Below are 26,725 nucleotides of genomic sequence, written 5' to 3'. Positions count from 1 at the left end.
GCGCAAAACTATTGCCATACAAAAATGTCACCATATTTTTGCTGTAATATTACCCCATGGAACCTGCGGGGGACACCCGCACAACCCCCATACATTTTTAAAGGGAGCGTGGGACAACCCCGCAACCACCACACCCATTTACCCCATACATTATCCCCACCAAAAATATCGCCTATGGCCGTTCCCGACGACCAGATTTACGGCGATATTTTTGGTGGGGATAATATTACCTGATACCCCCTGCACACTATCTATAAGGCAAAGACCTGTATGTGTATTTGTATTTGAGAATAGGTCTGTGGTTGTAGACTCCAATGTAGGAGCTACTTCTCAGTCCTTCCTCTTTTTCTAATTAACATATATGTTAACATTTAGACATTTATGACCTCATAAACAAAAGGTTATTTTCTGAGAAGACACAATTAGTATTTGACAACTTTTTGAATTGTGTTAAGAAAACAAATATTTTTATTATACAATTGGTGCAACTGGTCCAACGCGTTTAGAGTTTGTATTACTCTTCATCAGGGGCAATGAATTCATTTTCATACACATTTCTATGAAAGAACAAAACATTTAAAACTTCATTAGATATTTCAACTCATATTTCATCCATTCATATACATATTCTTCACATTTCAAATGGTACAGCAATTAAATCAGGTGGCTCATTAGTATAATTTCCACATGTGGTACAATTAGCAGGTAGATGCACTAAAGAATGATAAACATGTCTCTGTTACAAAAATTAGACCACAAACGGGGTACTTAGACCACAGGAGGGATACTGATTCATCTGATGAAAAAGGTAAATTGTCACCTAATTTTTAAGTAATATAGGTATGTTCAATACATATAGCCAGTAATTCTTTGTAGACACAGAGTATCCAATTCATCTAAAGTGATAAATATAATGCTTACCAGTATGTTACGAGTCCTGTATTTCTAAGGTAGGCTATCAGCTAAAAGGATCCATGTCTCTTCAACAGTTTGTGAAATCACTATGAGTGGGGTGCTGTATACTCAATCTCTAGTTCTTTAAGGCAGGTGTAGGCAAAGTTCAGTTCCTATTGGCTTTCAACGTTCGAAGGTAATCTGTTATCTGGTGGCTTTAACTTCTTATCTAAGGATGGGAGACAGTTTGTAATGTAGGGGCTCCCTGTTCCTCTCTGGGTGTGAGTTTACAGTTATGAGCAGTTAACTTACTTGTTGTCTGAGAAAAGCAAGTGCCAACGAATTTTCAACAGAATCATATCAGTTAAGTTGCCAAACTGTGGTCATGGAGTGGGAAGATTAGGATGCCATTGCTTCCTAAAGCGGGGGTCAGAGAGAGTAAGGGTCAGTATCTAGGTATTAAGGGCTACATTATAACGAGTGTTCATCTTAGCTAACTTACTTGTCTTTGTCTTCTGCCCAGGAACAAAGGAGGAGCTTCTTCGGACGTCTCTGTTGGAGACCTCCGGATCCGCGTCTGCCATGTTCTGGGCAGGGATCAGTTTATATACAAGCGGGTGACGTCATTCGCGCATGCGCGAAATGACGTCACACTATTCATCAAGGAAGACAAAATGGAGTAATCTTAACATGACGTCATTCGCGCATGCTCGAATGACGTCAAAGTTTGTTTATATATGTGATGCAGACTGTGTTTCGCGGCTGCAAAGTGTGTTTTTTATGTGGAATAAAACCGCCTTTACAGAGATAAAGTAAGTATGTACCCAAAAGTTGGAATATGGTCCGCCCAAAAAATGATTATTACATCAACAAGGGCCTTGTTTGGGAGCAATAAAGGAACATTGCTCGCCTGTTTTGAAAAGTTTGAAGGAGAATATTGATGTAATAAATATAGAAAAAATGTAACTTTACAGGCGGCTTTATTCCACATAAAACACACTTCGCAGCCCCGAAACACAGTCTGCATCACATATATAAATAAACTTTGACGTCATTCGCTGTGATGTTTAGATTACTCCATCTTATCTTCCTTGATGAAAAGGGTGATGTCATTTCGCGCATGCGCGAATGACACCCGCTTGTATATAAACTGATCCCTGCCCAGATCATGGCAGACGCGGATCCGGACGTCTCCACCACAGACGTCCGAAGAAGCTCCTCCTTTGTTCCTGGGCAGAAGACAAATACAAGTAAGTTAGCTAAAATGAACACTAGTTATAACGTAGCTCTTAATACCTAGATATTTACCCTTACTATCTCTGGCCCCAGCTTTAGGAAGCAATGGCAACCTAATCTTCCCACTCCATGACCAGAGTTTGGCGACTTAACTGATATGATTCTGTTGAAAATTAATTGGAACTTGCTTTTTTCAGACAAGTAAGTTAACTGCTCATAACTGTAAACTCACACCCAGAGAGGAACAGGGAGCCGCACACTAACTACATTACAAACTGTCTCCCATCATTAGATAAGAAGTTAAAGCCACCAGTCATAACAGATTACCTTTGAACGTTGAAAGCCAATAGGAACTGAACTTTGCCTACACCTGCCTTAAAGAACTAGAGATTGAGTATACAGCACCCGACTCTTAGTGATTCCACAAACTGTTGAAGACACAGTGGTGTTTTTAGCTGCTAGCCTACCATTGAAATACAGGACACGTAAGCATTATTATATTTGTCACTTTAGATGAATTGGATACTACGTGTCTACAAAGTATCACTGGCTGTATGTATTGAAAATACCTATATTACTTAAAAATTAGGTGACAACTTACCTTGCCATCAGATGAATAAGTACCCCTCCTGTGGTTTAATTTTTGTAACAGAGACATGTTTATCATTCTTTAGTGCATCTACCTACTAATTGTACCACATGTGGAAATTATGCTAATGAGCCACCTGATTTAATTGCTATATCATTTGAAATGTGAAGAATATATATATGAATGGATGAAATACAAACTCGAAAAGCGTTGGGCCAGTTGCACCAATTGTATAATAGAAATATTTGTTTTCTTAACACAATTCAAAAAGTTGTCAAATACTAATTGTGCCTTCTCAGAAAATTACCTTTTGTTTATGAGGTTATAAATGTCTACATTTTAACATAAATGTTATTCAGAAAACGAGGAAGGACTGAGAAGTAGCTCCTACATTGGAGTCTACAACCACAGACCTATCCTCAAATACAAATACACATACATGCCTTGGCCATATAGATAGTGTGCAGGGGACGCGGGTTTCCTACCTAGGAAACCATTTCTTTGTTGTTATATCCCAGCCTAGATACCAAGGCTGAGCACTTCTCCCCTGCACCTCTAATACCTTTATTTTGCTCATCACTTGAATTGACACACGTCGGAAGCTAACCAAACTGTTACAAAACAGGTGTGCTTGGTGTTTTAGGCTTATTCTGGCTGGCATCCAGCCTATATATATGGCACAACACGCCCTGTCACCTCAGTTTCACCCTTTTTTCGCCAATGCTTAGTAGACGGAGGAACCAAAAACAGTAAATTATCCTCTTTCTCCCGCAGCATCCACATTTTCTTTATATCTGTAAGTGGGGTAGTTAGGGAGAGATATTTTGAATCTGTGGGAGGAGCCATTCACCAGAGAGAACATAACTTACCAGAGGGAAGTAATGTATTCATCTAATAGACTGCATCCTTCCACAGACCTGGGGGAACTTCCTTGCCTGCCAACCTGTTGCAGCCTGATAAACAAATTACTTCCCTCTCTGTAATGTTCTTTCTGATAGTTGGTCCTCCCATGGATTCTTCATCTATGATAATCCTATCTGTAGTGTAGTTGATCTTTGGAAACCTTTCTGACACCAAGGGGTGCAGCCCGACTCTTGTAAGCACCAGACAGGATGGCTGTGCCAGTATATAGCTAGGAACATGACCATGTATTTGTTTTACAAGACAATTATTTAAGAGCTGTTATGTTTCCTAAATCTCACCCTCGCAGAAGAATACCCTGTCCATCTGTGGTGCTCTAACCCTAGATTGCGGTCGGGTGACGCCTGTCTAACCGAAAAGGGAGAGAGTTGGACTTACCCTAATACTACAATGAGACCCATGTTCTACTAAAATCAGTCTGGGATCCTGTCCCATAGCTGAGGAGGTGGTGGGGCAGTTCACATGGGAGTATTCCATCAATGGTATACTACCATGTCATTTATTAACCCTCTGTGAGGTGTGCTCGACCACCCTTAAAAGGAGTCCGATTAAGACAAAAAGAAGGGAGTGGACACACTCTAGTTTAAAACTTCTAGTTTAGTTTAAAGGTCCTACGTGTCTAAATCGTGGTCTACTTTACTGCATGAAGACTGAGTTGACTGCTTTTTTGTTTTCGCCTGGTATTTTCTGCAGTGTCTGTTATTGTATATAAGCGGTAATTTTCATTCACTGAATATGAATCACACTTAAACCAACCTGGTGCCATGATAAAAATACCACAATAACCCGATACCCCCTGGGATAGAGGGTTCTTTCTGAAAGGCAAATGCGGAATATTGCATGTCGCATGAGGACATTTCATTTCCAATCCCCAAGGACCCTCCACTCAAGTGATCCTCCCTCGCTTCTCTGCCCCCAGGGCCAGGATCCAAGAGCAATGACCTTTCCCTGGCCACCTGAGAAGAGGACACAAGGGGAGTAGATGCGAGGGCGCCCTCAGGTTCCTCACAATATCCGTGGGGTAGGCTGGGAGGGTGATGACGAATCTGTGGGAGGAACATCCAGTAGAAAGAACATTACCAGGGGTAAGTCATTTATTGTTCTAATGGATTGTGTCCTCCCATGGATTCCTCATCTTAGATAGACTCCCATAGCAGTAAGACCTTACGGAGGAGGGAAGGAGCAAACTCCATGGCGATTAGGTCACAACTTGTTGGGAGGACAGTCCTGCCACAACAAGACAATTTGTGGATACTTTGGCCAGGCAAAAGTGTTTTGCGAACGTGTGTATGGAGGACCACGTCGCCGCCTGAAACAAATCCTTCACAGGTACCCCCCCCATTTCGGAGAGCAGAGGTAGCGGTCACACCCCTAGTGTCGTGTGCCCTGAAGCATTTAGGAATTTCTTTACCCGCTCTGGTGTAGCATTCAGAAACCCTAAGCACTATCCATCTTGAAATGGTTTGATTTGATATTCCTTTGTCCATTTTCGGGCCAGTATATCCAATAAACAGCTGATCTTCCAGTCTATTTTGGTTCGTCCTGGCTATCTAAAAACCCAGAGCCCTCTTGGGGTCGGGTTTATGAGGACTGTCTTTCTCCTTGGATGGATGAGGAGGTGGATAGAAGGCTGGCAAACAAATTGCGAAAGGTGGAACTCTGATACGATCTTTGGAAGTAACGAGGGAAGCACTCAAGAGTCACCTTGTCCTTGGTAAAGACTGTAAAAGGTGGCTTATAGGACAGGGCCTGCATTTCGCTCACTCACCGGGCTGAGGAAATAGCGACTAAAAAGGGTGTCTTCCAAGGTAGCAGCCTCAGAGGACATGAATGTAACGATCCAAATGGGGGAAGCCATGGGAAATGTTAGCCCCAAGTTTAAGTCTCATGCTAGCACCACGAAAGGGGTCGGAGGAAAGGCGATAGTCAGGCCTTTTAAAAAGGGAACTACCAAGGGGATCGTGAAGTATGACCCTTGTTCTGGCGTGCCCTTAAAAGCAGTGAGCGCTGCTAATTAGCTCTTGACAGTTGCGACCTGAAGGCCCTGTCTTGCCAAATGAAGAAAAGACAACACACTTGAGGGGCCACATAAAAAGGGATCCACACCCAGCCCTCTGCCCCAGCTGCAAACTGTTTTTCAATGGCAGCGCTATACAGCTTTAGTTCTGGCCTTCTGGCTGAAAACAATACCTCTATCACATCTTCCAGAAGCTCCCAATCCCTGTACCTTAGCCTTTCAGAAGCCAGGCATGCAGGTTGAGCATGTGTACCCTCGGATGAAACATCAATCCCCCTCCCCTCCTGCGAGAGAAGGTCTAGCCTGCTGGGATTACGATGTGGAGGACAGATGGCCATGTCCAGAAGGTCTGAGTACCATGTTCGCCTGGCCCAGTCTGTGGCAATCAGGATCATGGTTGCGCCATACCTCTTCAACAGCCTAATCACGTGACGAATGACAGGAATCGGTGGAAGCGCATAGAGGAGCTGGTAGTGCCAGTCCACCACCAATGCCTCCCCCAGTGCTCCTCTGAGGGGAAATTCCCTGGAGCAGAAAGGTTTGCACTTCCTGTTCACACTGATCCACTTGAAGGGTTCCCCAGATGGCGAGGATCTCTAGAAGAACTTCCTGGCACAGCTCCCACTCGTGGGAGACCAAGCCCTGCCTGCACATGGCTTTCACCGATCTTATTCTCCTTCCTGGCAAGGTAAATTGCAGACAGGGAGATCTTGTTCTCTAAAGTTATAAACCAGAGATGCATCACCTCTCTCCATAGGGGGAGCAACCGTATGCCACCTCTCTTGCTGATGTGGTGCATGGGCAGGCCACTGTGTTGTTCATCATGATCAGGACAGACTTCCATTCTTTGGAGTGCAAAAAAGCCATCAGTGCCAGTCTGATCGCCTTCAGCCCCAAACGGTTTATGTGAAATCTTGTCTCCACCAGGGACCACAACTCGCTCACTGACAGCTTGTTAAGCCGAGTATCCCAGCCTTTCAGCGATGCTTCCGTCACTACAATTGCCTCTGGCCAAGGTTGACAAAACGGTTATCCCATCATCACGTTCTTTGTGCAAGAGTGAGTGACTCTGCTGACAACTTAAATCCAGTACCTCATACTGCCAGAGGACTGTAATCATTGAGATCTGAGGGCCCACTGGGGCAAGTTCATTCTCAATTGGGCCTCTGGGACCAGGAAGATGCAGGATGCCATGAAGGTGAGCAACCGTAGGAAGTCTTGAGCTGGCAGGTATTGGGCATTCTGCAATTTGGTGACCATTGTGAGAAACCAGAGGGTGTCTCACCCGCTAGTCCCCAGGGATCTCTCTCTCAGGTGTCCAGGGCACGACCCTCCTGGGTGAACGGCAGAGTTTCTGAGGTGTGGCCAAGCCTGTGGTACTAACCTTGACTCGGAAATCGGAAACTAGGAAACGAGAAAAAGAAGCACACACAGCCAGTGAGTTGGCAAGCGACCTTAGAGACCGGTGTATGTTAAAGTGAATGCAAGTAGCAACATCGTATCACCATTGAAGGCTGCACACGTGTGAAGTGAGATGTGAAGAAAGGCAGACCTGTGAATAAACTTTAAAAGTAAAATGCAGCTATGATATTAGCGACACTAAGTAACAGAGTGGTCCGTTGAAAGGAAGTAGTCCATTCGAAAGACTGAGCGAAAGGTACATTGTTTGAAGCTAAAACAAGATCTTAAAGAACATTGGTGAAGGTTAAGTCAAAGTGGTCTTGCGGTGGTCTGTAAGAAACCATGCACTTTCGAACAACTTCACATTTCAAAGGGTCCAAGCCTGATTTAGGGAGACGCAAAGTGTGCTAAGCTTGGGGAAGGGAGCCCCTCCTTGCAACTTTATGTTGAATGTTAAAGTGAGAGGTCTGAGCCCAGCAGAGGGGGGCCTATGAAAACTGTGCAGTTAAAAGGTCTGAGACCAGCAGAGGGGGACCTACGAGAATTGAATAGTGAAAGGTCCGAGCCCAGCAGAGGGGGACCTATGAAAACTGTGCAGTGAAAGGTCTGGGCCCGGCAGAGGGGGACCTACGAGAATTGAATAGTGAAAGGTCCGAGCACAGCAGAGGGGGACCTATGAAAACTGTGCAGTGGGGGACGTACGAGAATTGAATAGTGAAAGGTCTGAGACCGGCTGAGGGGGGACCTTTGTGAGCGTTTAGGTTGGAACATTATTTTTGAAACCAGAGAAAGAGACTTTAACGTGGAAGGCCAGGCGAACCTTGATCCACTGTGTTGGGAACCGAGCCAGAGTGTGTCTTCCTGCATACAAGGATCGCCTTAACCCGTGAGGCCCAATGTGGGGAGGCGAGCTGGTTTAGTCACATTATCATTTGAACAGTGATTTTTCCTTTTTTGCACATTTAATTTTATTTTGTTTTGCAGGAGAACATGAAGTTACAGCATTACAACTTTGTCGTTTCAGAAAACAGAGAACATGAAACTACAACCGCTAGAAAAAAAACACACTAAACCGCCCACCCAACCCCACCCACTGATCCCGCCTCCACACCTTCTATTGTGTGTTCCTTCATTGTTCAGGTTACAGGCCCAAGTCTGTTGCGTAGCCTACATTTGGGCACCCTCAGCCCACATCCACCCGTTACTCCATAAACACCCTCTGAGCAGTGCCGGAACTTCTCAAATACTCCACTTCATTCCAGCCATTCCCTACCTTCCGGTGTGTCTGGTTAAGTCTCATTAAAGTCTCTAAGGATTCTGGTACATGTAGTCGCACACTTTTTTCAATGCAGGTGACTACGAACCAACTCTCCTCCAGAGCACAAATCTTTCCCTTGATAGGGGGAGGGGGGAAAACCATGTTTATGGCTCTCCATAGTAAGGCATGATGACCCTGGTGCTGCCGACTCTTGAGCCCGGCACTCTTGAAACACTGTAAGAAGAAATGGAGATGAGGCGCACACTCTGATTCCCAGTCAGATTTACCTGCTAAAGCAACACTGACCCATTCTCTCTTGCTAGGTGTATATTCGTTTTTCCATTTGGTGGCAATGCATGCTCTGACGACCAGCAGTAAAGCTGCTGCCATTTTCGGAAGCCTGGAGTATTCCCCCTCCTCCTCCATCCCAAACAAAACCAGAAGGGGATTTTTATCTCTTGGTATCCCCTCCATGTCTCTGATCAAGCAAAGGACCATATCCCAGAAAACCTGTATCTTAGGGCAAGTTCACCACATGTGCCAGTAATCCGCCGTCCCTCCACAGCCCCTCCAACACTGTGGACTCACATCGGGGAACATCCTTGACAGTCTGACCGGGTCATACTGCCATCTATGGAGGAGCTTGATTGCGTGCTGTCTGTACTGGCATGATAATGATGTCTTGTGAACTCCCCTGCAAAGCCTGTTCCAGAGGGACTCATTGATTTCCAACCCCATGTCCCTTTCCTATCTCCATCTCAAGTTCACTGTGGTCCCACCTCTCGCCCCAACCAAAGCTCCATACATGGCCGAAATTAACCCTCGCATCATCGTGCCCCTGTCAAGCAGCTTCTCAAACAGGGTGAGCCCTCTACCAGTCTTGTACCGTACCCTCACGCCTGTGAGTGCCCCTTTTAGCTGCAAGAACCGGAATACAGAGAGTTTGCCTATGCCTTGAAGAGCTGCCCTATCCTCTCCAAGCCCGCTTCAAACCACCCCTGAAACCTTCCTGGGCTGAGTATGGTGTCCCTAATTCCAGGTACCCACAGTTAACCCAGAGCAGAGGGCCACGTAGTGACCACCTTCATATCCGCCCCCTGTCTCCAGATGTCCCATATGGTTCCCAGGATGGGGTGATCCTGTATTCTCCTTGGCAATTTATTCCTGGGTACTCACAACCATTCCCCAACTGTGGCCGGACTTATCCATCCCCACCCATTGGTGATCTGTCTGGGACCGCAAGTGAGGGATCAAGACTCTAAGCTGGGTCGCCTTATAGTAGAACTGCATATCTGGATGGTCAGACCCTCCTGTCTCCGTTGGTAACGTTAAGGTTGACCTGGGGATTCTGGCCTTCTTCCCCTCCCAGAGGAATGTGTGAAGCGCCCCCTCTACCTCCCTAAAGAACCCCTCTGGTATGCGTACCGGTAGCATTTGAAACAAATATAGCACCCTCGGGAGGACCACCATTTTCAATGAATTCAGGTGACCCAACCAGGAAATCGTTAGCTTTTGCCATTTTCCTATATCCTTGTGTATTTTCTGCTTCAGTGGGGGGAAGTTAGCGTCATATAAGCTCTCCAGGTCTCTGGTGAGATTGACACCCAAATACCTCACCAAGGACACAATCTCCAGCCCAAGTGGGGTGAACCTTTTAACATCCCTATCCCTACCTCTATCCAGGGGGAAGAGTACGACTTCTCCCTGTTAATCATCAGCCCGGCCATAGTGCTTAATCAGCCGGAGAGCCGCCGGAACGGAAATAAGGGGTTCACTCAAGTGAATATAATCTACGTATAAGGTGACCTTTTATTCCACCCCTCCCATTTTGATGCCCTGCACGCCTGGGTCATCCCTAATCCGCTTCGCGAGGGGTTCTATTGACAGAGCGTACAGTGTTGGAGAGAGGGGGCACCTCTGTCTGGTACCCCTCCCGGGTGCAAACCACCTCGCGAACCCACCATTCTCCAGCACCGATGCCATAGGGGATGCATACGCTGCTAAGACCCCCCCAGAGAATCCTTTCCCCTATACCAAACTTAACTAAGACGGCCCTGAGAATACCCCATTCCACCCGATCGAAGGCCTTCTCTGCGTCTATTGAAAGAAGAGACGGGCCCCCCCCCTCATGCCCTGGGATGCGTGTATGAGATGTAGTGTCTTCCTCATCGTGTCTGCCCCCTGCCGCCCCATAATGAACCCCACCTGGTCTGAGTGAACTAGGCTTGGCATATACCCTTCCAGTCTCGTGGCTATCACCCTGGTATACAACTTGGCATCCGTATTGAGGATAGAAATTGGCCGATATGTGTGATGCTGGAAATGCATCGGAGGGACAGGGCCTCCGTATCCTTGTCCTTTACTGCTTTTTAATCGTGTGTTCTGTCGTGTTTTCCGCACAGGAGTTCATGTGGGACTCCTGGCGGTGCAGCTCTCTCTTTTGGTTTGGTGAACAGACCCATGGGATACCCTTATGGCACCCATGGGTGGGGGTACAACCCTGTGTTCCTAGTGTATGTTTTTGGGCACCTGTGGGTGGCCCACAGAGCAGGGTATGGGCTGGTGGCAGCTCCACGCTGATTTTGACAGGTGCTCTGAGTATCCTCCATTTTGGGATACCCAGGCCTTGCCATTGGAATCAGTTGATTCCTGATAGGAAACAAGATGGCCCCTGTAGCCTCTACCTTTCAATTGCATGTTACCTTGTTTTCCAAAGTCCTGGGAAGCCCTGACTTTGTCCCTTCCCCCTGACCGGCTGTTGGGTGGAAGTTCCATATATGGTGTTGGTGTGAAGTCCAGGCCAGACTGGCTGGAGCCTTCCCAGTGACTGTATGTTGTGGGTACACCGTGTGGGTGCGACCTGGGTAAATGGAGTGTGTGACGAATATGCATTCTGTGTTGTGGGTGTCTAGTATCTGGTGTTTGACACAATGACTGAGACAGCACTGCCCGAAACTGGTATGAATGCAGTGTGGAGTGTTGAATGGCTGGGTACTTGTCCCAATACACATAACTTGTTGTGAGTGTCTGGAGAGAAGTGAATGGCCTGAATGCACCATGCACCTGATTGGCTGCCTGTCTGCATGAATGAATGCCCTTCTGACCGATTGGTTGCCTGAGTGTGACCCAGCAGAATGAATGAGAGATCAACTAGTATATCTGGGGGCCTCTCACTGCTAGAATTCGTGTTCAGAAGCTGAAGAGTAACTGGAGTGAAACTGAAGCTTAACCTTGAAGCCCTGCTGGAAGAGAAGAATTGCTGTTGCTCTCCTTCACAATCTGAAAGCTGCTGTGTCTCCAGGGACTGACCCAGAGAGGACTTGAGGCGCCCTCTTTCCGAGCTACGAGGGACCATCATGCACCAGCTGATCTTTGCCAAAGCTTCCTGGTAGACAGACCTACGACAGGCTGCCGACCGGAGATGGGGCTGGACTGGAGCCGCCGTGCTCCCATTTGCCTTAGAACTTAATTTGATCCAAGGACGCTCTCGTCTGCATCGCCGCCCGCTTTATCCCACTGGAGAAGGTCCGACTGTCGACGCACCGAGGAGTATCCGCCGGTGGGTTTCCCGCCACCTAAAGACCAGAGAGATGCCGACGACTCGACGCCCTTGCTGGGCCACAGTTCTTCCTCATCTCTTTGTAATCCAGAACTATCGTCACCGAGGTGCCTCGCACGCATTGTCCTTGCAGGATGCCAATGCTCCGTCGTCGACGAGCACCGCTAGGAACGAAGCTGCCACTTCACCGCCGTAGTTCACCCAGTTCTCCGTCGGATGTTCGACGACCCGTGACTCCTGCCTTAAAGGGAGGGCACTCAAGAAGGGCCGTCGACAAACGCTACAATTCCAGGTACATTGGGGCTGTAGAACTATTGTAGAGGGAAATAAGACTCATAGAACAATATATGGACTGGGCTTGTGATACATCTTTGCTTTACAGGTTGCCCAGGGGGGGGGGGATCTCCACACAGAACTGTGCCTAGTTGATAGAGGCCAGTATTCTACCACTTGTTCAACCAACTTGCTTTCCCTCTTCTCTCTACTGCTGGTTTCCTCTTTATTTGATCTGTGTGACATTCTGACAGTATAGTTGATGCACTTTAATGAGATCTGATAATATTTGTGGTACCACTTTAGAACTGTATATATTTACCATTGTTGATTGTCTGAGCACAAAGTGAGTTATTGTGATAGTGTACATAACCTTGAATATTAATTATATAAAAGACTGTGTTTTAACTAATACAGTGTGTGGACATTCCTTTGTGGCGGCTTGGGGACTACACAAGAACCAGCCTGCATCACATCCTGAGAAGCTAAGCCTTGATTGCTCGACCATGATACCAATAATAGAGAATCTTGGCTGGGGTCCTTTGGGCCTCTCCTCTACCATATAGAGAGCAGATGTACAGACACCTCCCTCCAGTCTTTACAATATGCACCACAGTTCTGATGATCCCTACCCTCTTTGGGAATCACTGTACTCAAAGCACGGTAGAACGATTCCGGCGCCCTTCCTGTATCGAGTATATAGTTAAACAGCTTGGTCAAGAAAGGGAGTATGGCAGGGAGAAATGCTTTATAGAAACCAGAGGTGAAGCCATCCTCACCCAGTGCCTTCCCTACCGGTAACCTCGCCACCGCAATTTTAACTTCCTCCTCCATTATGGGGGCTTCCTGCGCAGAGGATTCCTCCACAGGGAGTCTAGTCAGGTTAATGGCCTCCAGGTGCCTCAGGGAAACCTCTGATGCATACAATTTCTCATAGAAGGCTGCAAAGGCTTCCGGAATTCCCTCCCCTGTTAGACCCGCAACCCCATCATGCCCTCCTATTTCCGCGACCCACCTATATGGACGCTGACACCTCAGTCGTGCGGCCAATAAGGAGTCTGCTTTATCCCCTTTTTCGTAGAACATTTGTTTCAGGAAGAGCAGGCTACGGATTACTTTCCCCTCTTCCGAGAGTCTCAATTCCTACCTCTTTCGCCTCGCCTCCTGTATGCACTCCTCCGGACTCCCAGAAGGGTCATGGTCTTTTGCATCAAGGTGTCTTATCTCCTCCCTCAGTCTCCTCTCAACTATCGCCCTTTCCCTCTTTTTACGGGCCCCTTCCCGAATTAGGATCCCTCTCCACGTAGCCTTATCAGCCTCCCATACGGTCCTCATGTCTACCACTGCGTCATCATTGACCTTAAAGTTTTCCTCTATTTCCTTGTTCACCTCAGAGGAGAACACAGGGTCCTTCCAAAGCGAGTCATTGCACCTCCATTTTGCTCCTTTTGGAGAAATACCCACCCACTGTATTTCCACTGTCACCATGTCATGGTCGGACCAAGAGATCGGGACGATCTCCGAGTCCCGAGCCTCCTCCCATATATGTCGCGAGATGTACAGATAATCAATCCTCGTATATGTACCATGGGGTGGGGAGTAAAATGTATAGCCCCTTATCCCGGGTGGAGATGGCGCCATATGTCCCTCAGCCCCCACTCTCCCACTGAGTCATGAAACTCACGATGTGCGGGCCCTGTGTCTCCCGTGCCCTTGTGCCCTTTCCCCAAGGCTCTGCCTGTCTATGGCCGGATCTGCCCATGTATTGAGAATCCCCCCTGCCCCCCCCGTGATCAGATGCCCTGAACTCTACCACGATTTTTGCCATTGTGTCCTTCAGAAACCGTAACTGTCCCTGGTTGGGAGCGTTTATGGTGGTGAATGTGAACCGCGTCTTCCTAATATACCCTGAGACCAGTAAGGCTCTCCCATTTACGTCTGACCAAACTTTGGTGACCTCCATCCTCAGACCGTTCTGTACCAGAATGCCCACCCCCGCCTTATGAAGAGGGCCGGAGCCCCAACATTCTCAGCCGACACGCCCACAGGAGACCCTTCTTTCCTCCCCCTTGGGAGTACTTGGTTTCCTGGAGAAATAGAACATCCAACTCTGACCTCCGGATTTCCCTTGCCACCATAGATCGTTTGGTCAGTGAATTCAAACCTTTCACATTCCGGGTGCCGATCCATAGGCAGCTGTTCCCCCAGACTATTCCCCATGATTTGCTCATGTTATGCCTGTCTGGGGGTGGGCCTGCCCTCCTCCTCTTGGACTTCATTATATCAGCCTGAACCTTGCAAAAACATAACTCTACTTCCGTAACACCCCGTACCAATTGGTTTCTCCCCTTCCCTTCCCTTCCCTTAACCCCAACCCTCCCGCCACCCCCTGCGGCGCTCAGTTCTGCCCTGTTGACATCACTGGGTGAAAATCGAACCACCTGTCGGATCCCTTCTTTCCACACCTCGTATTCTTGAGCCCCCCTACTTCCGCAAATTCACCTCAATTGCCCCCTTAAAGTTCCTTCACACACCCCACTCCCCTCTTATTCAACTGATCAATGAGATTAACTGTGCCCTCCAAGAACGAACACCATAACATATGATGCCCGCACCCTTAGGTGGGGACAGAGACAGTTACCCGGTCCCCCAGGTCCGGGTTCATTGGGACACACATTATCGAAGGCTTTGCATCACATTTTGCCTCTGTTCCCCTCTGCCGGGGGAGTGTTCGGCTTCCTGATCTTCTGCGAGCCGCTGATTCGCCTCCTCCTTGTCCCTGGTGTTTTCCACCATCCTTCATCCAGCTGCCTTTCCTTTGAGGTGTGGGGGGTCTCTCCTTCTCCCATCAGTTCGCTCATAGGCCTCTTAATCTCCAGATCTGAGGTAAGTCTGTATTTGCACCCCTATTCTTCAAACGATGTGGAGAAAGGGAACCCCCACCTGTATCTGATTCCCTTTTCATTTAGCCACCTAGTGAGGGGGGCGCAGACCCTTCTCTTAGAAAGGGTGAGGGACGATAGGTCCTGGAAAACTGTCACCTTTGCAGAGCTGTACATTACAGATCCCTTCTTTCTCGCCTTTTCAAGGATTTGCAGCCTATCACTGTAGTTGTGGAAGCGAACAAGCACGGATCTGGGGCCATTGGCTGCCCCCCTAGCCCTGTGTATCCTCTCTATCTTGGCTTTGTTGATGGCGTTGTTATCAAAAATTAGTTTAGTGATGGTGAAGACGGCACTATGCAAGTCTTTCTCGGCCTCCCCTTCTTTCTCCAGAACTCAGAATAATCGAAGGTTATTGCGCTTCTTGCGATTCTCTAGGTCATCCACTTTCAGGAGGATTTCCTCCTTCCTTCTTTCAACCTCCATGAGCCGCACGTCAATCTGGGTCTCTAACTTGTCCAGGGAGGACTGGTTATGTTCCACCTCCGCCAGTCTTCCCTCCATATTGTCAATTCTGCTGGTGATCTTGTCCACTCTCCCCCCAATGTCCACCCTCATGCTTTTCATCTCTTCAAGAAGGGCTGCTACATCATTTTTGGTGGCGCCAGCATCATCTCCCATCGTTGACCCTTGGCCCCGGTCGGGCGTTCTCCTCTCTGGGACTCGTGGGGTGTAGACAAAGGGAGAACTTTCTTCCTTATGTCCATGTACCGCCACCCCAGGACTTGCCCGTGCGGTAAGCTCCCTGAAAGGGCCTGACCGACCGTGGGTTTATGTCGCTGTGCCCCCAGACCTGATGGCGCCTCTCTATGTTGCTCCTGCACTCCTACCCACTCCTTCACTGCCGGCAGCACCCCCAGTACAATCCTCTCCTCCTGCTGAGGGTGACTCACATCCGCCTCCTCTTCTACACCACCAGGTTTGTTTTTTGCGATTCAGGGGCCCCTGGTCACTGCAGCTCCGAGCCCCTCTCCACTTTCCAGCTGTCCTCCTGTGGACGGCCCTCACGTGGCACTGGAAGTGTCCTCCTGCACCCTGGTCAGCAGGAGGTGGGCGCACACACACCGCTCTATGCTCCCAGGGGGCCCACACGTCACCCATCGATCTCACGGTCCTGCGCCTCCTTCTAGGCCGTCCCAGCCATTGACCACCACCTCACACTCTGTCCTTGCTGGCAGTCCCCCCAGCACTTGCTGTTCCTAATGTCCGAGCTCCCATTGGCAGCTGCATGCTCTTCCGAAAGTCCGGGGGGTGGGGGACCCTCCACCTCCACGGTGGGCCACTCGGTTCCCCTGTCGCTCTTCCTGGCCAGCGACTGGGTGACCAGCGCACTCATAGGTCCCTCACGTGTCCCTTGTGCCGCCTACTCCACTGGCGCCTCCTTCCTCCCAAGGGGCCAGCGGGGAGGCATCCCGGGTCCAGCCACAGTGAATCCGCTTTTGGATGGAGGGCAATTTGTCACCGAACACTTCGTTTAGCCCACCGCTGGCCCACCCCCATTTATCATGGGGGAGGGGTTGGGCACTCCTCATCTCCCTGCCACAGACCGCCTCCCCCAAGTTCCAGTCCCTTCCTCTCCACTCACGTGTCGGGCGAGGGGGGTTAAGGGGAGGCGATGCCCCAGGTCCCTCCTGTGATGACAAGAGGGGGGGAGAGGGCCACCACTGGGCCCTCTGCCATTTGCAGGGTGTGCACCCCCCGGCCAGGCAAACCCCCACTCTGATGCAATAGCTACTTCTCTGTCCCAGTAGGTATCCTCTCTGGATGGCCTCTCTGCCCGGTGCAATAGGGCCTCCTCTGTCCTAATAGGGATCCTCTCTGAACTGCCCCTATGGATGACCTCACTTAAAGCAGAGCGCTCCACAAATGCCCTCCTGGGCTCCTCCTCCATGCCATGGGGGTCTCCGTAATGTGAACCCCCCACAAGGTGAGCTGGGGAGATCGGCCCCCGCTCCTTGGGCTCACTTCCGTGGGTGGGTGGGGTGGGCCTGGCCGCACCACGCTCAGGGGTGCTCAGTTTTTCTTATTGCCAAGGGAGGGTTCACCCCCTTACACTGGCCAGATAGGGGGTTCGCCAACACCAATGGCAGACCCCGCTGAGCGAGGCCAGTAGCTCTGCTTTGGCGAGGACCTTGCCTATCGCATCCCGCTCTTCTGGGGCTTATCCTCTTTACAGCAGGGGGACTGCGATTCAGGGGGCCGCTGGTGTGCACTGGCGGGCGAGCTGGGCCGCTGTGTACTCGCTCCATGCAGGGCTTCTCTCCTGGTGCCCAGTCCTGGCTCGGGCTGGGTCACTGCCCGCTGATAGGAGTTTCGAGCTTTTCTCCCGTTTCCTGGCACCCTCCGTCCAGAGTTGGAACGGGGGGGTGCACCCACACTTTACACGTCCCTCCAGGGGTATAGTCTGTTCAGATGGGGGATTCTTGGAGGGGGGGCGGGCGGTCTCAGCCCGCAAAGAGGCCCTACACGAGGAGATGTTTCCAGAGACATTCGAGTCCCCGCGCTCCCTGGTGAACACCCTGATTTTTCCTTTTGCATACATTTCTCCTTTTTACACTTTTGTACAAGAGAAACGGCAGGCATTCTTTTTTTTAGCATAGGCCATTTTAATTTGACAGACTTCACTAGGACTGTTTTGTTTATCGTTTCATGGTCGAGACTACTCCTATCTTAGTTATAGGGCAGAATAAGAGTTTCTCCAACCCCAACATTTTCAATAAAGGTTTTACAAATGGTATCCATTGTATCAGTGTCAATACTTGTGATACAATGCCTTCCCTACCTACACCATCTAGATTATGTGTAGAGCCTTCTCCTCGGGGGGAGAATCCAGGTCTGCTCCCTATGAATTGGAGCATTTGAGAAGATGTCAGCTGAGACTTCTTTAAATTGAGAGAGAAGTCCAGCTTGCGAAGGAGGTGGCAGGTGCAGTTAAGATGATCTAGGGCTTGATCCGGAGACTGTGCCCTGATTAACCAAATGTCCAGGTAAGTAAAGACGTGAATCCCTCCTTTCCGGAGACTGGCTGTCACTACTGCCAACAGCTTGGTGAAGACTCTTGGGGCAGAGGTAAGCCCAAAGGCAGAACCTGAAACTGGTAGGGAGTATTGCCTATAATGAACCTCACGTACTTCCTGTTCTTTGGATGGATTGGCACATAGAAGTAAGCTCTCCTGTAGGCCTATTGACACCAACCAATACTGAATGTCTAGAGCGTGGAGGAACTGCGAGTGTGTTACTATCTTGAATGTGTCCTTTCTGAGGAACTTGTTCAAGCGCCTCAGGTCCAAGCTGGGTCACAGACCTCTGTCCTCCTTTGGGACCAAAAAATAGTGCGAGTACCAACCTCTATTCCTTTCCTGTAAAGGTACCAATTCTGTGGTGCCCTGCTATGGAAGAGAGGAAACCTCTTTCAGGAGCAGTAGGTCTGGAACAGGAGGTGGTCTGGCCAGAGGTGGAAATCTGGAGGGTGCTTTAAAAAAGGGAGGCAGTACCCTGAGAGACTACCTGAAGCACCCATGCTTCCAAAGTAGTGGTGCAACATTCTTGAAAATTGTGACACAGATGCCCTCATACCGGTATAGCATGTGTGCCGTAGTCGAGTAGGAGTCAGACAAAGGGGTGGCATGTTTCGACACGTTTTATTTTTAAAATAAAGAAACGCTCCCACCTCTCCCAATGTCTAAAGGGTTATGCCTGCCTAAACAACTATAACTCGGGTGCTTGTCATCAGGATGTTTGTATAAATGAAACATGTCCGTCCTCTATCCAAAAACCTACTCTAACCCTACCACTAGTGTACAAAAGGTTCAGCATACAAATTAAAATTGTACCAGGGGAATGGCTCCCTTCTCCCGGTGAACTGTGTTAGTCTTTATTTCATTCCCCTCAATCCTTTGCTCTAATTTCTGATTCAACAGAGTATATGGTCAGGAGAATGACTCCCTTCTCTGACACCCCTCGCACAGCCTTGAGGGCTGCCTTGAGATTTTCTCTGACAATAGTCCTGAAAAGTCTCTTCACTTCTTCCCAACGGTCTCTGCAGGCTTGCTTTACAGTTCCAGCAACTTTTACCTGTCTTATGCAGTTATGAAGATCATCTCCAGACAGCTCTTTCTTTTTAAAATCCGTTTTAATACTACTTGGTTTATCACTGGGATGAGGGAGATTACTCCTAAGGTTGTCTTAACTCTTGGTTTTCTGGGTATCAGTACTGCGACTAGAGAGATTACTCCCAAGGCTTTCTTGACTTTGGTTTTCTGGGTATCACTACTGCGACAAGGGAGATTATTCCCGATGAAGCTTCCACTCTGTTCTTCCCTGAACCCTCCCCTGGTCTGTCCTGACCTTACCCGGGTTTCCTGCAGCTCCCGATACCTTGCATGTTTTGGGAGCAAGTGTCTGGTTCTTCCCGGGGTCGCGGGCGGTTTGCTGTTCGCTCATCACTTCCTTCTGGTTTGCATGCGGTGCTCCGCGAAGGACTCGGGTTGGCGGTCTCTGCGTAGTTGATGGACCGAGCAGTCCACCTCCCAGAGGTCATGCCACCACCTCGACTTCCCCAGCACTCGGGTGAGTTGGCTCCCTGATGACTCACAGGATCCTTCTCCTGCTTTCACTCTTCAGCATCCTCTCTTCTGAGGACCAGCTTCTCGGTACAGCTAACAGGTTCCTGGATTTGAACTTTCTAAGGCTTGTCTGGCTCCTTGCTGGCTTCTCTCTCTTTCCTTCAATCCGTTCTCAATTTGTATCTCTACTAGCAGGGCCCACCCCAGCATAGTGTCATAGTCTGTTGGTTGTTTCCATGATGTGCTCTCCATGCCTCCTCGTGGCCACCTCTTACCAGTACTCTTAGAAAAATGTGTGCCATCATTCTTGTTCTTCCTTGTCTCACTGGTGCCAACTCTCAAGAAAGGGAGGGAGGGAGGGAATGTTACAGTAACACACAGTAGTGTATTCATTGAACACTCTGCACATTTTAGGGTTTTTAAAGGCGCAAGGGCAAGAGGGTTAGGGAGTTCCTTCACAGAACAGGATTCTTTATCCCCATGAGGGGTGCTTCTCCCCGTGAGGTCCTGCTTTCCACCACCCCTATGGGGACTATTGGGTAGAGACCTTAGCTCCCTAGCCTCGCAGGAAAGGGTTCCCCCTGGGGAGAAGTGACTAGCTCCTGTGAACCGTCACACATGGCAGAAGTCTTAAAAGAGGTTCTGCGGCAGGGGCCATACTGGAGGGGACAGCTGGTGCAGACAGATGCAGAAGTGGTCTGTGCTTTAGCTTCTCTAACTCTGAATGGCCGAAAGAACTGTTTCTGACCTTGATAGGCAGCAGGTTGCTTCCCTTCCTGTCTATAATTGTAGTAACAAAAGGGTGTGTCCTTCCATCAGGTTGAGGGTTCAGCAGGTTGCCTTATTGCCACAGCAAATGGAAGCCTGTAATGTCCAAGGCCGTCATCTGCCCATTGGCCAAAAATTGTGTACCGTACAAAGGCATGCCAAGCAGTTTTGCGCTGACATCCTGCGGAAACACCGATTTTCTGAGCCAGGGGAAACTTCACATGACGGAACTCGTCGACCCAGTTCTTCCGATAGTTGGCCGTGTCGAGTCCTGACTGAATGGATTGATGCATGGCTCATTTTCCCTCTTCCTTGGTGTTATGGAAACCTTTCCTCATTTCCCCTTGAGGGATGTGCTCAGCTGCCTCAGCTATTACAGGCATAAGGTGTGTAAATTTGGACAGTGCACAAAAAGCATTAACAGCTTTTAGTGCCATACTGCCAGAGGCAAAAAACTTTTTAGCGAGACAGTCATAACGTTTGTCCTCCCTGTCAGGAGGTAAAGAGGGATAGGCACTAGCCTTGTTACCAACAGTCGCAGCCTGTACCAACAGACTATCACATGTTGGATGTTTGGTAAAGAATTCATGATCAGACAAGGCTGGTCTGTATTTCCTAGCAAAATCCTTCTAGACTGACGACGCCGAGCAGGGAGACTTTCAAAGCTCCATGATGGGATTTATAATGACACTGTGTAAGGGAAGGACAGGTTCAACATGTATGCCCTTGTCTAGAGTGTCTGTCAAGGTACATTTGGTTATACCACTGGCAGAGGGACCTCAACCTGAGGCATTGGTCACCTTCGCCATCATCCTTCTGTATGTAACATTGGGGTGGGCTTGAGGATTTCCTTATGGGATTTCCACCTCAGGAGAGGTGACCAAGCAACTTCCGTCGTACAGGTCAGAGGCTAGATCAGAGCCATTTTTCCACTTCCTGAAAATCCTCACGTTGTAGAGGAAGACCCAAAGGTTCAAAACAGAAGGGGACCCGCGTCATCATCATAGTCAAAAATGTCCTGGAAAGAGGACATAAAATCCCTTCTAGACCTTGGAGCAAATCTAGTTGACGGATAGTCAACTGTTGTTGATAAATACATTTTTGATGATGACAGTGCCGAAGGACGGTCATAAAATGCATCAGCTGCAGATGATGTTGGTGGCGTTGAAAGACAGTGAATTGAGGATTTGAGCGGTCTCTGGTTCTTTGGTGCATGAGGAGGTTGGTGAACCGAGTCCCTGGTGGCTTTGTCAGGCATGGTAGGCTCAATGGTCTTTTTCCCGGAGGAAGAGAGAGAGGACGGGTCCACTTTTTTGAAGACCTGCATCAATTTGATGCAAAATTCACCCCACTTCTCCACTGAGGAAGATTTAGACTGGAAATATTTCTGGAGTCTGTGGGCGCATGCCTCGTCTCTCTTCGTCTTCGATGAGGAAGAAAATAAATGATTGAATTCACTCCTTGAGTGAAATAGTTTGTGTTGCTTCTTACACGGGTGATTTTTCAGCCATGGAGCTTTTACCTTTGTCGGGTCTGTCTTTCAATGGTGTCGTCATTGGCAACTTCGAAGACTAACGACCTAGGGCTAATTTGGAGGCCCTCTCATTTAAGGCTTTAGGTGTCATAACTTGCCACAAGCCGTAATCCGCCAAAATATGGTCGATACTGAGGCACCCCAGACAAATTCTATGGGGATTGGTGAGCAATAATTTTAGTACCGCAATCACCGTGCTTTTTGAAACCAGAGAGTTTCAAAGTACACATCAAGGAATCTACAAAAATAGAGGAATTATTTAAGAAAGTGCGTCAGAGAATTTCTCTGAAGCAAAGTTCCTGAGTAGCATGCAGGGCATGTGGAAAAAATTAACAGAGGCCATGGAGCGCCAAGCTTGCTATTTGTACCTGCATCGATGTCACATTCGGTCTCGAAGATGACGGGTCGATGACCATCGATGCCAGAACACACAGCACTCCCTGCCGGGAAAAAGTTACCAAGAGATGCAAAGCAGGAGAATATAGATCTAAGATGAAGAATCCAAGGGGGGGACACAATTCATTAGAAAGAACATTGCAGAGAGGTAAGTAATTTGTTCTTCGCATTGATTCTTTCCTCCCACTAATTCCTTATCTTTGATAGAATCCCATTGCAGTACATGGATCTGAAGGAGGGAGGAGAGCAGGTACACCACATATATCAGAAAGCTCTGAAGGACTGACCTATGTGGCTTGCTGGAGGAAGGAGTCGGACAAAGGGGTGGCATGTTCACAATAATCTTTATTCAAATAATAATGAAAAAAAGGCCCATCATTCCCTATTCCTAAAGGTTCTTCCCTACCTAACTAAAGAATAACTTGGGTGCCCGTCGTCAGGGGGTTGTCAAACTAAATATGTCTGTCCTCTGTCCAAACTAACCTACTCCAGCCCTACCACTAAGAAAAAGAATTACCATAAATATCTCCCCATAAATAGCTCCACGGGAATGACTCCCTTCACCTGGTTCAATGGGATCAGTCCTCTGGGCGTTTATCTATTAGTCTTTGATCTTTGGTAATAGTTCAATTTCTGCATTTGTAGATTATACCAGGAGAATGACTTGCTATTCCTGGTCCAACAGTTGAGCAATTGCTTTCTTCCCCATGTCAACTTGGTCAGCCTCCGGGCTGGTAACCTTTTGCCTTAGTTCCTGATTCAACAATTAGGTGGAAAACCAGGAGAATGACTCCGCTCTGATGGTTCAGCCACTGGCTATCTTTGGATAACTTCCGGCAACAGTTTTCTTAAATCAAACTTGGCAATTCTTTCCAGGCTTCTTTCAGGACTTGATTACATGTCATACACTTATTTTGTTGCTCATATAAGTTTTTCCTTGACTTTTTTATCTTTCTCTTGTTGGTGAGAACAAGGGAAGCTATTCCCATAGTTTCCTCGATTCCTGCTAACACTCTGACAAATGAGACGGTTCTCGCAAGGCTCTCTAGTCTTGGTGTCCCTCTTGAGAGTATAGTGTTGAGCTCTTAGTCTCCTTGACACAACTGGGACAAGGAAGATCATGTGTGATGTAATCTTCAGACTTGGAACTTTTGTCACAACCCTAGAGATGAGGGAGTTTACTCCTGATGTCGTCTACCCATTCTGTACTTCTATCACAAGTACTGAGACGAAAGAGATTACTCCTGATGCCTTCTTTTACTGGGTACTTCTGGAACAAAGACAGACGAGGGAGATTACTCCTGAGGCTTTTTCTTCCCATTCATTATTCTTGTTACATTTACTGAGACGAGGGAGATTACTCCTGATGCCTTCTTTACATTCTGCACTCTTCCCCAATCCCCTACCAGGTCTCCCATGACTTCAGTTAGCTCTTCTTCTCCGTTGGAGCAACGTTACCGGTTCTTCCTGGTGTGTTGGGTCACTGTGTTCCTGTGAAATGTTCTCCTTGCTTCTCTTTCCGCTCCCCAGTGCCGTACTTTGGCACTGCTGGTTATCTGGCCAGGCGATATCGGCATAGTTAGTGGACCGCTCAGTCCACCTCTGAGTTCACGCCACCGTAGGTCGGTTCCCAGCTTCCCGTCCGACCTCCTTTGCATCGGCCTGCAAAGGAATTCTGCAACCTGCTGTTGACGTCCACCTGACTGGAGTTTTGCTTCTCCGACATAGCTTATTGCTTCCAGGTTTCAACTTCCCGGGTCTGCCAGGCTTCACGCCTGCTTCGACTCTGATTGAGTCTTTTGTCCTTTTTATGTCATACAGCTGGGTCCTCCCTAGCGGAATGTCATAGTCCATTGTGTACACTTCATGCCTCCTTGGGGCTACCTCTTCCTGAGACTGGGGCAGCAACAGGAGCTTTTATGAAGACGAGTTAATCCCAGTGGAGGACAAATCACTGTTAGAATGTTTGTCTCACCATTTTATCTTTCTTTCTTTGTTCTCACTCTGGGACTGCTCTTCCAGTGCCGGTATATCTGTTGTGGTTTTGTTCCTTTTATGGGCACTTGACAAAGATTTCTTTCTCTGGAGTCCTTTTTGAAGATACCAGTAAAACTCTAGCTGCTCATTCTCCGCCTTAGGGTGCATCAATTGACAGGATCCACACTCCTCTGCGTCATGATCTTTCCCAAGATAACAAAAAAAAACATGTCCAGAGAGAATCCAGCACCAACATTGAATAATAGCTGGAATGACACGCTTTAAAGGTTGATTTAGGCATTTTGGTCAAAAAAGATTGAGTATCCGTCGACTGACTGAAATCACATTCACTCAAGTGTCTGCAGGAAAAAAGGAACAGTGAAAACGGTCCAAAGGCTTGTCGGTGACCGGATGGGTCTTAACCCATTGGAGCCAGTGCCAGGCCATTAGGTGTGCAGACTAGGTCCTTTGCAAGATCCCTACTGGCTTATCCAGTTGGGGAGGGTCCTGAAGGCGCCGTCGGAGCCTTGGCGAACATGTCAAGCATCTTCAATCGACAAGCATCCCATTCCTCTGGGTTGGAGGTTTGAGTGGGAAGCAGTACTTGTAGAGACTGACTACTCTGCTGCGTTGACAAGTGAGAGAGGTTTGGTCTAACTTAGTGGACAATGTGTTCACCCACTAAGGATAAGTCTCTTCACAACCTACAACAGAGGCTGTGGAGAAACATCCCTAACCGACAACCTAGCCCCGAGAGACTTCGTATTAGATGGGGCATTACAGAGTTTTGTCCTAGTCAAGACAATGGTTGTGGACTTGTCCATGCAGCTAGTAGGTAAACCAGTCAGGGGATCTTGACTTTAGGATTTTCATTCTTACAATGTTGCAGAAGCCAGGTGATGGCAACAGCTGTATGTGCAAAAGAAAGTTATATCAGATGCTGGAAAGTTATACCCAAAAAAGATGAGTAGAAGGGATGTGGCAGAGTCACGCAGGCGGTGATACAGGATCAGGAGACTAAAAGTGCACATGGAAAGACAAAATATAGGGAGAAGAGGAGAATGCCTTATAAAAAATATTATTCTATTGATCATTTGCTCATAAAGAAAACATGCTGTGGAAATCACAAGCTGAATGGCTGTTCCTGAGGCAAGCAAACTATTACACACCATGTTCTGTTTGGAGCAATGTGCTCATCAAGATGTGTTTTTAAAGAACAAATTATTTACCTATCGGTAATGTTATGTCTGATGGCTGTTCCTCGCATGGATTCCTCATTATTATATCCCTATAGCAGCACCAGAAGCCTGCGCAGGGCACAGCGCCAGCTCCACCCTTTGCTTCTACACGGCCTGAGGCTGATATGACGCTGGTGCCAATAAAGTGGTGCTGTGACCTAAACTCCACCCTTTTTTCCCTTGCACTCTGAAGCTGAGGAACCGTAGAACCAATGGTGTACTAGCTCTCTGCAACAAAAGGCAGGCAGGGTGGCTAATGAGGAATCCGTAGGAAGAATATCCATCAGAAAGAACATTACAGAGAGGTAAGTAACTTGTTCTAATGGATTCTTGCCAGCACAAGCTACCAGCATAACACACGAAAAGCTGGTTGTCTTTCCTAGCCTCTCTAGAACGAGAGACCTAGAACTTAAACCTGCACCAGGTCCAGCCAATGCTTGGAAGTGTGAGGCAGAGGAAAAAACACAGGAAGATGGATCTTCTGGGAGAGATGGAAGTCAGAGACCACTTTCTGCTGAAAGGAGGGCCTCACTTTCAAAGTCACATTCTCTTTGGAAAAAACAATAAGGAGGTAAACAGACAGTGCCTGGAGCTCACCCACCCAGCTCACAGAGGTGATGGCAACCAGGAAAATCACCTTAAGGGTGAGCAATAGAATATAACTCAACTAAGCCTCTACTGTGTATCTTTGATTATACATTTGACTGTACATGTATATACAATTTCTAGGGATTGAACTAAAAATCCAATTATACAATCATCTGTATTCTCTTTGTTATGCACAACATAAGCATAGGTTTAGTAACTTCTTACTTTACAGAATCATGCATAGTCTTGCAAACATGCAGTAGAGCATTAAGTATGACTGGATCCTTGGTCAATTCTTGTTGATTTCTGTAAAAAAGGAAAACAAATATGCATTCAGGGTATAATGGCACATATAAATGAGGGCTAACAAACTGATGAAACACAATTGTGCTTGGTAATGGTGGGTAAGGCAATTCAAATGCATAATGCAATATTGAACCTTCCAAAGAGGGTGCATTTTGATTATTGGAGAGACTTAAAGAACACATTACGTACCTCACAGTAATGTTCTTTCTAATGGATTTTCCTCCCACAAATCCCTCATCTTTGATATCTCTTTCAGAGCAGAT

At 47.9% G+C, this 26,725-nt stretch overlaps 1 protein-coding gene across 3 annotated transcripts in view; it reads right to left on the bottom strand.

The window, feature by feature from the left end:
* The window catches only part of VPS35L (VPS35 endosomal protein sorting factor like), a 1,734,364-nt gene that overhangs the window by 542,474 nt on the left and 1,165,165 nt on the right, over window positions 1-26,725 (bottom strand). For all 3 annotated transcript variants that reach the window (XM_069647157.1, XM_069647156.1, XM_069647158.1), the window contains exon 22: window positions 26,382-26,462. In XM_069647157.1, coding sequence (XP_069503258.1) covers window positions 26,382-26,462 — 81 coding nt within the window. The remainder of the gene's footprint in view (window positions 1-26,381; window positions 26,463-26,725) is intronic.

This window comes from Ambystoma mexicanum, chromosome 2q, assembly GCF_040938575.1.
Source record: "Ambystoma mexicanum isolate Mex_15411 chromosome 2q, UKY_AmexF1_1, whole genome shotgun sequence".
Lineage (NCBI taxonomy): Eukaryota > Metazoa > Chordata > Amphibia > Caudata > Ambystomatidae > Ambystoma > Ambystoma mexicanum.
This window is presented reverse-complemented; position numbering and strand designations above follow the sequence as displayed.